General features: G+C 38.4%; 1 protein-coding gene across 1 annotated transcript in view; it reads left to right on the forward strand.

Moving 5' to 3' along the window:
• Positions 1 to 12,603, forward strand: part of LOC118801379 (FERM domain-containing protein 5) — a 47,058-nt gene that overhangs the window by 3,629 nt on the left and 30,826 nt on the right. Inside the window, exons 2-3 of the mRNA XM_036561667.1 lie at positions 3,155 to 3,197; positions 3,701 to 3,779. Of these exons, the coding sequence (XP_036417560.1) occupies positions 3,191 to 3,197; positions 3,701 to 3,779 (86 nt within the window). The 5' untranslated portion in view covers positions 3,155 to 3,190. The remainder of the gene's footprint in view (positions 1 to 3,154; positions 3,198 to 3,700; positions 3,780 to 12,603) is intronic.

The raw sequence follows: 12,603 nt of genomic DNA on the forward strand, positions 1-12,603 counted from the left end.
TGATCCACTAAATTATGCCTGGATCACATCAGTACATCCCTACTAAATAACTTTGCCTGTTGCTTTTGTTTTGTCTTATGCCTTCCCTGCATGATGACCTCAGAAAAGGCAATGACCTCTAAAGTCACCCTGACCACAACAGAAAAGACATTTTCCTGACAGACCTGACAGTGCACACTTTAACACCCACCACACATACACACTGTCATGGCTCTCTTTTGTGCTGACCCCCTTTGGGACCCCTCGCAGTGAGTGACATAAATAATAATGAGGGCAGCTGAGGGATGTGAGCCCTGCTGCAGACTACATGCTGTAAACCTGAAACGACAGTACAGCTCTTACACCCTGACTGCTGAACCCCCTACAGTTCCCTCTGGATTGCTACTTGTTGGCAAAATATGCTTAAAAGCTAAACAGGCCTGCAGAAAAATGATAGCAGGGAGGGAGAAGTATTGACGGCCAAAACCTTTAGGTCACAACAATCCGAAACTCAATCTGGATAGAAAGCTGTAAGCTATTTCTGGACCTGTTTTTGTGCCTGTACTGATGGCGAGTTGGAAATGTACAGCTTTCTGTGATGTGGCAGCACAGCTTAGCTGATTTGGCTTATCTGCTATAATGCATGATGGCACTGACAGAGGCTCAGCATGGTGTCGAAGACGTGCTAATGTTTGATTCCGGAGGGAAGAGAATGGAGATGATTGGTATAGATGCGCTCCATACCCTAACCTTCTCTCTCTCTCTCTATCACACACACTCACTCACTCACACACACACACACACACACACACACACACACACACACAGAAACTGGTATTGGAAAGCTCATCTTCCCACACTGGCTGTCTGCTCCTCAGGTAATAATAATGCACACAATGAAATATAGATGTGTCGTAGTGTGTGCGTGCACTTGTGTGTATGCATGTGTTTTCAGGAAAAATTGTCCTGACTTTGTAGAATAGCAGAGGAAAGCAGGGAGAGCATACATTGTCAGTGCCAGGAAAATGGTCTTGACAATGTAAAGTGCTTTTTACAAAAGCTACTTGTTTCATTTTTTTTTTTACATTGAAAGTGCAAAACCATTTTTATTTATTCATTTTTAGTGCTGGGTTCAAATTTAGGGGTTGGCAGTATGAACTCAAATTTGCATCACTGTGTTTTCCACTAGAAGGACAGTAATAATATAATATCATGGGCTGTGTTCGAAATAGCATACTGTGTACTGTATACTGCGTACTGCATCTGTATATACTGAATACTGCATACTGCTCTTCATCAGTAGTATACTGTAGAATCCAGTATGCAACACAAGCTGTGTGCCATGCTACAAGAAAGGGGCGCGACAAGCTTGCTAACATCAGGGACTCAATCAGACCTGTGTTTTACACCATCTCAAGACCCGGCCCATTTTTGTCCCCACCCCTCCCCAAATCACTGCTTAGCATTCGTTGCTAGCCACATTTCAGCGTGTACGTTTGTGCATTGGTCTGTGAAATGAGCCTGTGTGACTTAAAATACACTCCAAACCGTGACAGAGGTCAGGATGTTATTTTCTACCCATCTCCGAAGCCACAAATAAACTTTAAAAATGTCAGTTTTGGGTTTATCTGTGTTGTAAACCAGTGTATTTCCAAGTGTATTTCCAAACACACCTGTTTTCCTCCGTTTGCTAGTCATTTTATTTTCAGTACACTTTGTAGGTAATATGAGCTAGTCTCACTGCATATAAGCAGTGTGACTCCACATGGGAGCCTAAAAGGCCGACACTGAGTGGATTGTTCGGCTGAGTTCCTGTTTTATCCATGTTATGCAGAAAGTTATATGCTTAAAGAATTACAAAGAGAGCATAACTATCCCAACTCATTAACTCATTTGATTTGGTGAGGTACAATATGTGACACTAAATAAACGATATGTGCATTAAATATCATTATCATTAGTTTTTGGATATTCATTTTTAAATTACTGGTTTCCTTCTGTCTGTTCCAACTTAACAAGTGTATCATGATACATGTCATTTTTCATGCAGTTGTTTTGAAGTATCATTATGTTATATTTTTTGTCAAATCACTCAGCCACATATATATAGGAAATATATATTTCTATACATAGTGATAAACTGAACATCCTGATATTGGACCCTCCAGGAATTTTCCAAGTTTGATAATTCAACAAATCCTCACACTGTTTACCAGAGCTTGCAGTTTTGTCCAGTCACCACATTATTTCTACACTAAACATGTAAATCTGTGAGATGTTTTAAAAACGAAGCATGCAGCTTCTATACAATGTACGAGGAACATGTGCCACCCACACGTAGCAGCTGATATTTAAGCTAAACTGGCCACAAGTATTGTGATTTTGTCAGTTCCATTCTGATTGCCTATCTGCATGTCTGTGAGAACGATCTTCCTTGTCTTTTTCGAGCAGTTTCCTGCTCGAAAAATTAGATTCATTTGAGGCAACTCGTAGCTTTTAAGCAGCATATCCTTGTGTGTTGGCTGACATTTACTCATTTGTTTCTAGCCTGCTCTTACCCGTCACATTAAAACACCAGTCTGTGTTTATTTTGCATGTCAGTCAAACCTAACTAGGCTACGTTTAAAACAAATTTTACACTCATGATCTTCACACTTTTCTGCACTGCAGTCACTGACACATACTTTTTTTTCAATTTCGAAAATGCTGCTGCAAAATCAAGCATTTTAGTCTGCAACACTCATGAAAAATGGCTGCAAAGTCCTGGTGGGTCTGTTGAACAGAAAGACGTGTGCTTCGATTTACTCTCTTAGTGTTGATTAGATGTTCCAACAATAACATAAAACATAAACCAAAAGAAGACAATATAAATTCTGATATTTTAGGGATGTTTTGCCCCTTCCCATGAAAAGATGAAGGGCTGTTTTAACCATTACAGTCACCCATTTGGTGACTGATGGTTAAACTGAAGGTGTTTCAATAACACTACAACAGTGTATAGCTACAGTAATACATAGCTGTGAGCAAAACCCCCATAAAGAGTAGTACAAGTGTGTGTGCTGCCTCTGAACATGATATGTGTGTGTGTTTGTGTATGTGTGTGTGTGTATTCTGAATTGTCTGCATGGGAGCACATTACACCCTGAAGCTCTAAGACTCTTTTCTCTTATTTCAGCACTGGTTGGAGTTTTCCAAGTCAATCTCCAAGCAAATGAAATGTAAGTACTTTCAGTCAGTGCCTAGTCATACGGTGCTAATTGCCGCAATGGAGCATCATCTCTAGGAAGACTGTAATGAGCCATATTTTATTGCATGAATACTTTAGGGATGTTGCTTGTTGAACAGAAATGCTCTTTTATACAGGTTTCAGGTCACATTCTTAAAATCTTTCAGTAATTTTAGAGCCCCTCAGAGTAGCTTGATGACTAAATATATCAATATTACCTGCTGCTGATAAACACTGGGGGTCTTACATTTATGCTCCAGCTGAAATATTTTTTTTTATGTGATAAAATTATTAATGAATCTGATTGGTAAGTTTTCCACTTTAGGTGGGTTCATTTTAAGAGACTGTTTTTAAAGTCACACCATGTCTTTACTTTGACAAACTGCTTAATGGGTAACAAAGAGAATTCAGCAGTTTCTAAATGCTAGTATATCAAAGCAAATTTGTCAACAGTAGCATTTTACTCAACACAAACTGTTTTGTTTTGCCCCATAGCCCAGCCTCCATTTACCATGTGTCTGAGGGTCAAATTCTACCCACCAGACCCTGCTGCTCTTAAGGAGGAAATCACCAGGTAAGAACTTTAAAAACTGTAAGTCTACTGTCTGTCTCCATTGGCATAAAGTTCAACAGGTTTTTCAAAATTTCTGCATTGTTCAGTTGTTGACTTTTTCAGAATGATTTAATGTGAAATACTTCACATTACCTAAGTAACTTCAGTGGTAGCCTTACACTGGTCTCTTTCCATTGACAGACAGGGCAGAGCAAGGCAGATAAATTGTGCAGCAACAGATGAGCTACAGTCAGGAACTGTAGATCTACAAAGAGCACCTGTGTTTCAGGAAGTTTTATTTTCTGCCTGATCTTGGTTTCTGCTTGTGATGAGATCTAGCGTAATCTTGAAATCCCGCCAAAGCTATGCTAGCTCTGCTAATGATGAATAAAAGATGGTCTTCCTTCTTTTACATTCTGTATGAATGCCAGCCCGAATCCCAGTTCAGAGTTTGGTCAAGTGTTGATCTTGGCACTGGTGGAGACTTCCTCTCTTTCTCTCTCTCTCTCTCTCTCTCTCTCTCTCTATCTGTCTATCTCTGTCCATCTCCTCCTTCCCATGCGGTGAGAGAAAAGGGGGCTCAGAGAATGATTTAATGAGTCACAGAGGAGCGAGAGTTATCCTTTCTCAGACTCCTGCTGTCTGATAGATGGAACAGAAGCTTTAAACAAGTTCAGGCACATAGTAGCTTTATGATTGTTTACCACAAGATTCTGTTTACCACTGACTGTGACAGAACTTGGCATGTCATTTCCAGGACATTTGACCTCACCATGCTGGACGTGCATTATGAAAATATATTACTTCACTAATCACAGCATTACACTCTGGAAAAAAGGAAAGGTTTGAAAAGAGCAGCCATGCTTAGATTTATATTACCATCTAAAAACTCCATATTAGTGTTTGCACAATTTGCAATGATTAGCAACGCAAGAAACAATTTTTCTGTTTTTCAACTACTGAATTTAGCTTGATTGCATTTTAGTTTGTTGTAGCCATTAGAGTCAACATCTTGGTCAGATAATTGAATACCTAAATATGGGTATTATGGGATTATGAAGAACAATGAAGGCAGTGTGTTTTTTCCAGTATGTCTAATGCAGCAAATAACCAGTAACTGTGCACTGTGCATGAAAATGTTCGATTGTGTACTTTTTTTGCTTAGAAAATCAACAAAATAAGTCATTTCTGTCAAATTATCAGATGTCACTCTCATCCAATCACACACTTATTCACATCACACACGTTAATAATTAGTCTTTTCCCAGTTAGATATTTTTACATATGGTCCTGATCTATAACCCAGTCCCTCTTTTTTAGCAGTCTAAGTGTTCTCCAGAAGAGGGAGCTACTGTCATGCAAGTTTTTGTGTGCATCATTGAAAGAGAAGAAACTTACATGAGCCCACACCAAGCTACGCTAAAGGATTTGTTGAAGAAAGTAAAATTCATTATGAAAAGTAAAAAGTGCTAATTACGAGCTTCAGGTGCCAGTGAATGTACAGAGTTAGCTTGGCGCTAACATAACAGTTGGTGGTAGAGCAGTGTTCAGTGCTTTATCTTTTTTATAGATTCCACATAATTTTATTAGAACTGAAAAAGTGTCTTCTTGGGTGTACATCATTTCCACGTGAATAAAATTTTTTAAGTCAATACACTTTTGTCTTTCATTTAATTGACTTTTGACAAGAACTGTGTTGATATGATCTGTGTTATTCATGTGGAAATGATGCTCACATTTGAATTTTAATCAGTTTAATGCATTACTTGTTTGTCTTTTATTCAAAACAATTCATAGAGAGTGTGAGTAATGTAAAAAGCTCTTGGTTCTGCTCCTGGTCTCTTTAGAGATGCCTCTATGCCAGAGCTGCTGTAGATAAGCTGGAGTGCTGTCGTTCTGAAAGCCCAGTGTGCAGTGAGTGAGAACAGATTGCGCACTCTCAGGGTTGCAAAGCCAGTGATGGACTGTATCTTTATAATTAAACAAAGTGGGATCTCTGAAAAGTAGATTGAAAGCATAATGCTGTTGGTGTTGGATTTTTCAAGAGGCTGAGGAGATCTGTGAAGGCTTCTCTCTGAGATTGGGCCCAAAAATAGAACAGAGGCCTAAAATGCTGTAAATGAATGCATGATTCCTCCATCTTTCTCTCTCTTTTCTCTCTGCTTGACTGCTGAAAAGAGATGGAGGGTCAGTGACTGCTAACAGATTCCTGTAAATGATACATGATTAGCCCCCAGCTAGCAACGTCCCAGCTCACTTTTGAGCAGCTCTCTCTGCCTTCCTCCCACCCTCTCATGGTGCGTGCAATGAGGTCACCTAGAAAAAGTGCACGTGGCTGAGATCTGAAATGAGAGCTTAAATGAGCGGATGATACGTTGTTGATCCTGACACCTGATAAGGATCTGACCTGTTTATGTGTCAACAATGCACAGTTATGCATTGGTATATATTGGTATGGACTGGGTTATTCAGTGGGTATGATCTATTGTGTAATGAAACTAGAGAAGACTAAAGAAGCAAAAAAGACTGAAGAAGAGTAAAGAAGACTATAGAAGTGAAGAGTTGAAGAGGAGAAGACTGGACAGGACTAAAAAAGACTGAAGAAAGAAAGAATAGTCTAAAGAGGAGAAGACGAAGGCTAAAGAAGGAAGTGAAAGCTTGAGAAGAGAAGACTTAAAAAAAGTAAGAGACGACTAAAGAGACAAAACCTAAAGAAGGAATAACTAAAGAAGAGAGAAAGTTAAAGAAGAGAAAAGGCAAAAGAAGAAAATATTAATGAAGAGAAAACTAAACAGAAAAACTAAAGAAGAGTAGAGAAAATTAGAGAAGGCTACAGAAGAGCAGACTAAAAGAACACTAAATGAGTAGACTATAAAGAAAGGAATACTAAAGAAGAGAAGACTGAAGAAAGAAGTACTAAAGAAGAGAAGTACAAAGAAGAGTTGAGAAAGCCAAAGAAGGGAACAGTAAATAAGAGAAAACTAAAAGGGCCAACTAAAGAAAAGTAGAGAATATTAATGAAGTAAAGACTGAAAAGTAGCAAAGAAGAGAAGATTAGACTAAAGAAGAGAAGACTATAGAAGTAAAGACGAAAGAGGAGAAGACTAAAGACATCAGGACTGAAGAAGAGAAGACTAGAGAAGCGAGGACTAAAGAAGAAAAAAGAATATTAAAGAAGACTAAGGAAGAGACGAGAAGACTAAAGAAAGGAAAGGAGTACAAAAGAAGAGAAGACTAGAGAAGTAAAGACTGAGGTGGAGAAGATTAAAGACACAAAGACTGAAGAAGTGAAGACGAGAAGAGAAGATTGGAGGAGATAAGACTAAAGAAGAGGGGATAAGGAAAAGGTAGATGTGTAAGGACCTTTAGAGCATAAAGGAAAACAAAAGTGCTCTGAGGGGAGGAGACAGTGTGCAAGATGTGGGAGGGAGAGATGGAGAGTGTAGAGGAAAGGTGTAAAGGTTGAGGAAGAGTGGTAGAACTAACAGATCCCCAGCGAGAGAGAAGAAAAGAGACGAGTTCAGATCATCACTCAGACATCCTGCATTTATTCACTCTGGGTCATTCCGAACTACTTATGCAACACTCTGTGATGTTAGACTGAAACACTTGTGTTTTTAGATTCTTTGCTTCGTTGTGCCCACCAGCTGAACCAATTGTTGTGCACATCAGCTACAGATCGTTCCCCTTAACAATAGAGCATTCTGATGAATGAATTGCCGTCAAACCTTTATATCATTTATGTATTGAACATTTCTAAGATCAGACATGCATTAGGTTGGGCGATATGATGATATCTCTATTGCAATCATTTACACATTAAGCATATGCCAGAAATTCCAAAATGACATAAGATAATTAAATGTCATTGTATTGACATAAGCAGCCTTAAACTAAAGTGACAGACATTTGCTTAATTTATACCACTGTTATAAAGCATCATTTCCAAGTAATGGAGCTAATAAGGCAGAAGCCTATTTAAAAACACCATATTACAGTTCTTAAGCATTTATGAAGACTTATTCCAATAAACGATAGTTGTTATAAAGGCTGCTGTAGTCAAATTCAGTGTCAAGTTGACATAACACCTATGTCAAATAATATACGTGTTTTGCTGACATTAGGTGTTGTCATAATTCTTTCAGGGGTTAATTGACATAGCATGTAATGACAGTTGACTTTGTAGCTCATAATGATGATTACACATCTTGACAAGTGGGGTTGCAAAATCAAAGTTGAACACTTCTAAACAGATGCTTTGACACTGAAATGAAAATCTACTGTATTGTTGTTACATTGTGATGGTTTTGATATGGATGCTCTGTTATTTTCTCTGCCCCTAAGTAAAGTGAATATCTGTGCTTATCAGATTTTATGAAACCCTATGGCAATGCCAAGACACTGTACTGATATGTTTGTTGTCTCTGGCCCTTGAGTAAAGTGAGTTCATTTTGCTGTTTATAAGATGTTATAAATCCTAATGGGAATGCCAAAACACTGACATGAGTTATAAATCATTGCTGTCCAAAGAAAAACAAGTATCTCCAAAATGGCAACTTTTCTTTGCTTCATATGTAAGTTAATAAATATAAGAAATTTTGTTCTAGGCAATTTTGAATCACTTCTGGTGGTCCATTCATCATTACATTTTCACACAATGTAAAGGGCAGCTACTGAAATGTAGAAAAATAAAAATTGGAAAAAATATACTGACAATATATTTAATTTTATTTGGCTTTTAAGGAAAACAAGTTTGTGCACTCACTTTTTTGCTAAACATTTTGGCACTCAAAACACTGCTTTATGGCAGGTAGTCACATCTTTCCTTTCTGTGCTGTATGAAATTGCTTTCCAGTACACAATATTCAATTCTTGATGTAGGATGGTTTCAGGCTATTTTTGTGTTGTCTTTGTGAATGACTTGAGTTAGACATTTTTTCAGGATTAAAATGCTCAGTATATTATTTTAAAAGTTGCATGTGTGATGGACACTATTAAAAAAAGAAATTGGACCATGAAATGAACACAATACCACTAAAAAGTCTGCTGTCATAACATGCTATGTCATTTCGCTCCAGAAAGTGTTATGACACAACCTAATGTCATATGTATTGTGTCAACTTGACAGTAAAGTTGACAAAGGGAGCCTTTAAGACAACTGTTGCTTATTGGAATGAGCTTTTATTTATGTATATGTAGGTTTATGTCAGTTAAATCATGAAAAGTTTTTGTAATCGTCATGTAGCCTTATGAACATGATTTACAGAAAAGTGGGACAATTGCATGCATTTACTATTAGCAAGTAACTAATAAATGTTTGCAACAGAAAGATTACAATTCATTAACATGTAACATGTAACTCATAATTTACAGAAAAGCTTATTGATCATACAAAAACATTTGTACCATATTTTTCAAGCTTGTTTACAAATTATCTGTTTATATAATTTTTTGGACATTAATAATAGCTTGATAATAGTAATTGTTAAGAGGCAGACCTTAACCCTTTTAGTGGCTAGGGCCAACCAGCAGGCCAAAAGTTTATTACACAGTTCTATAACCTAAGAATAGCTCAACCAGTTTGCATTGAGGTCCCTGTAGTTAACTTCATAAAAAGTTGATCCTATGTCATCTTGTAATTATTGACATGAACTGTTCACAAATTCTCAAGTACACCGATCAGGCATAACATTATGACCACCTCCTATTTTCTACGCTCATTGTCCATTTTATCAGCTCCACTTACTATATAGGTGCACTTTGTAGTTCTACAATTACAGACTGTGGTCCATCTGTGTCTCTGCATACTCATAACCCCCTTTTACCCTGTTCTTCAGTGGTCAGGAGCCCCATGGACCCTCACAGAGCAGGTACTATTTGGGTGGTGGATCATTCTCAGCACTGCAGTAACACTGATATGGTGGTGGTGTGTTAGTGTGTGTTGCGCTGGTCTGAGTGGATCAGACACAGCAGTGCTGCTGGAGTTTTTAAACACTGTGCCCACTCACTGTCCACTCTATTTGACACTCCTACATTGTCAGTCCACCTTGTAGATGTGAAGTCAGAGACGATAGCTCATCTGCTGCTGCACAGTTTGTGTTGGTCATCCTCTAGTCCTTCATCAGTGGTCACAGGACGCTGTTGGCTGGATATCATTCTCAGCACTACAGTAACACTGATGTGGTGGTGTGTTAGTGTGTGTTGTGCTGAGTGACCACTGATGAAGGACTAGAGGATGACCAACACAAACAGGTGCAGCAGCAGATGAGATATCGTCCCTGACTTCACATCAAGGTGGATTGATAAGGTAGGAGTGTCTAATAGAGTGGACAGTGAGTGGACACTGTGTTTAAAAACTCCAGCAGCACTGCTGAGTCTGATTCACTCAGACCAGCGCAACACACGCTAACACACCACCACGTCAGTGTTACTGCAGTGATCCACCACCCAAATAATACCTGCTCTGTGAGGGTCCATGGGGGTCCTGACCACTGAAGAACAGGGTAAAAGGGGGTTAAGAGTATGCAGAGACACAGATGGACCACAGTCTGTAATTGTAGAACTACAAAGTGCACCTATATAGTAAGTGGAGCTGATAAAATGGACAATGAGCATAGAAACAAGGAGGTGGTCATAATGTTATGCCTGATTGGTGTATGTATGTGTTATGTCTCTGTATAAGCAAATGGCAGTAACCGTCTCATTAACACATTAGCCAGTGTTAGAAATGAGAAATGTTGCACTAAACTGGGTTTTCAAACAAAAGTTGCAGATTTTATAGGTTGATGAAAATTCTTCCATATACATGACATGTTAAGAGGATTTGAGTAACAGCTGTTCGTATCGTACATTAAAAGAACAAGTGTGTGGCATTTTGAGCTTCTTACAGCTAGAGCACAATGCATGCTTTTGCTTTACTAAAGGACGAATGCCAACGTTAGATTAGTATCTCTTTAACCTGCCTGCACTGGCTGTCCTTGACATTGACAAGCAAACCGTGCATGTGTGGAAGGACAGGGTGGAGATATAAAAGGCAACAGATATGTAGGCCAGAAATCGACTGGTGGATACAGCAATAGCCATTTAGCTGCTGTCACCTAGAGAGAATTCCGCGAGTGTAATTGCTTTTTTACCTTGGACGGCCTCTTAAGCGGAAACCTTTTAAAAAGTGAATTAGCACATGCTGAAATGGCCTACTTTGGGAAGTTAAAGAGGAGCATCTCACCGCATTCCCACCGGGCATCTGTTGCTTCGAAGGTGCAGCTACCCATGTGCGGGAAAAGAGTGAGAATGATTTCCTAAAGGCAATTTTATGGACATCAGTTCAAATTATCTTAAACACAGACACAGTCCAGGTATCTCAATAATAAATCTAAAGGATTGTAAGAAGTCATTGCAATGCACTCCTGTGAGAAATACTCATGTTTTCTTTGTGAGGTGTTAAAAAAATTAATGTTAATTGACTCATTAGAACTTTTGGTTCATTAGAACTTAAAGGGGAAGGGTGGAAGATCTGGAAGACCAATAAAACTGCAACCTCAACACAAAAGTCAACATCTGAGGTATGCAAAACAACATCTAGATAACCTAGAGGCATTTTGGAAACAAGTACTGTGGACCAATGCATTAAAAATGGACCTCTTCGGCCACAATCAACAAAAGTATATTTAGAGAAAAAAGGAGCAGCATTTGATGACAAGAACACCTTACCAACTGTTAAGCATAGGGGGTGGACCATTTATGCTTTGTGTTTACTGTAAGTCTAAAAAGTAGAAAATAGTACAAAGGTAATGTACTAATGAGTGGATGTACTTTTTTTGCATTTTTTTCATGTACTAATGTGTAGTAAATCAGGGCCTTTTTGTATAGTTCTTGCTGTAGCTGAAAAGACATTTAAATGTCAGATCCTGAAAATATCTTGAACATTTTGATTATTTGCCATTTTGTGACTCATCAGTGATGAAGCTGGGCACTTTTAAATTCAGAGCCAACCAAGCTGTTCATCAATATGAGCAATTGTATCTGAAGACCAGTATAGCAGGTGCTTAAATGCCTAGAAGGTTTGGTGTCTGCTGTGGAGAGCTCAGTGTCCTGTATGGGACCTGGGCAGAAATACTACAGCAACAGAAGTTTGCCTTAGGGCTTCCAGAACCCAGCACTCCTGATCTAGTTTCAGTGTCCTTTTACCAAAAAAAAACAAAGCCCATTTGAACCACATCAAAAAGAAATATTCAAAATGGCTAAAGGGAATGTGAAATCAGCATCTTTAGATCCTTTTTTGGGTCATGAAAGAGTAGGTGTGCAGTGTAGAATAATCACATCTCTCATTAAAAGCATTTTCAGACTTGGACCATTTTGGTGAGGTTTTGTGCACGCTGTGAACAGGCCTGACCATCCACCAGACAAAATCAGTTTGCTTGACAGGTTACTTTGGATATCGGTACTTTGCTATGTCATTGTGAGAATGTCAAATGGAATTCAGTGGCTGAGCTGGAGTCGTTTAGCAGATTTCATAACCATTTCACAGAGAGATATAGGGCACAATTCCAAAATATACATTGTAAAGCTGATAGTTCCAGTCCTAAAACCTGATTGGCTGAGACACATGTGAAGCGGCAAAAGAAAAAAAAGCGTGATATATGCACATCTATGATCACCTCATAACAACATAACATCATAATGTTCTAAGTCACTAAACCCATTGTGTAGCATATTGTAAACAAATTGCATTTATTGGTGAATAATCTTTTGTTGCAAATATTATTAATTAGCACTTAAAACATTTATTTAAAATGTATGTGTTAAACCACTTGAGGCCATGCGGTACAGTGATTTTACCATGATC

Source organism: Colossoma macropomum, unplaced genomic scaffold (genome assembly GCF_904425465.1).
Source record: "Colossoma macropomum unplaced genomic scaffold, Colossoma_macropomum, whole genome shotgun sequence".
Lineage (NCBI taxonomy): Eukaryota > Metazoa > Chordata > Actinopteri > Characiformes > Serrasalmidae > Colossoma > Colossoma macropomum.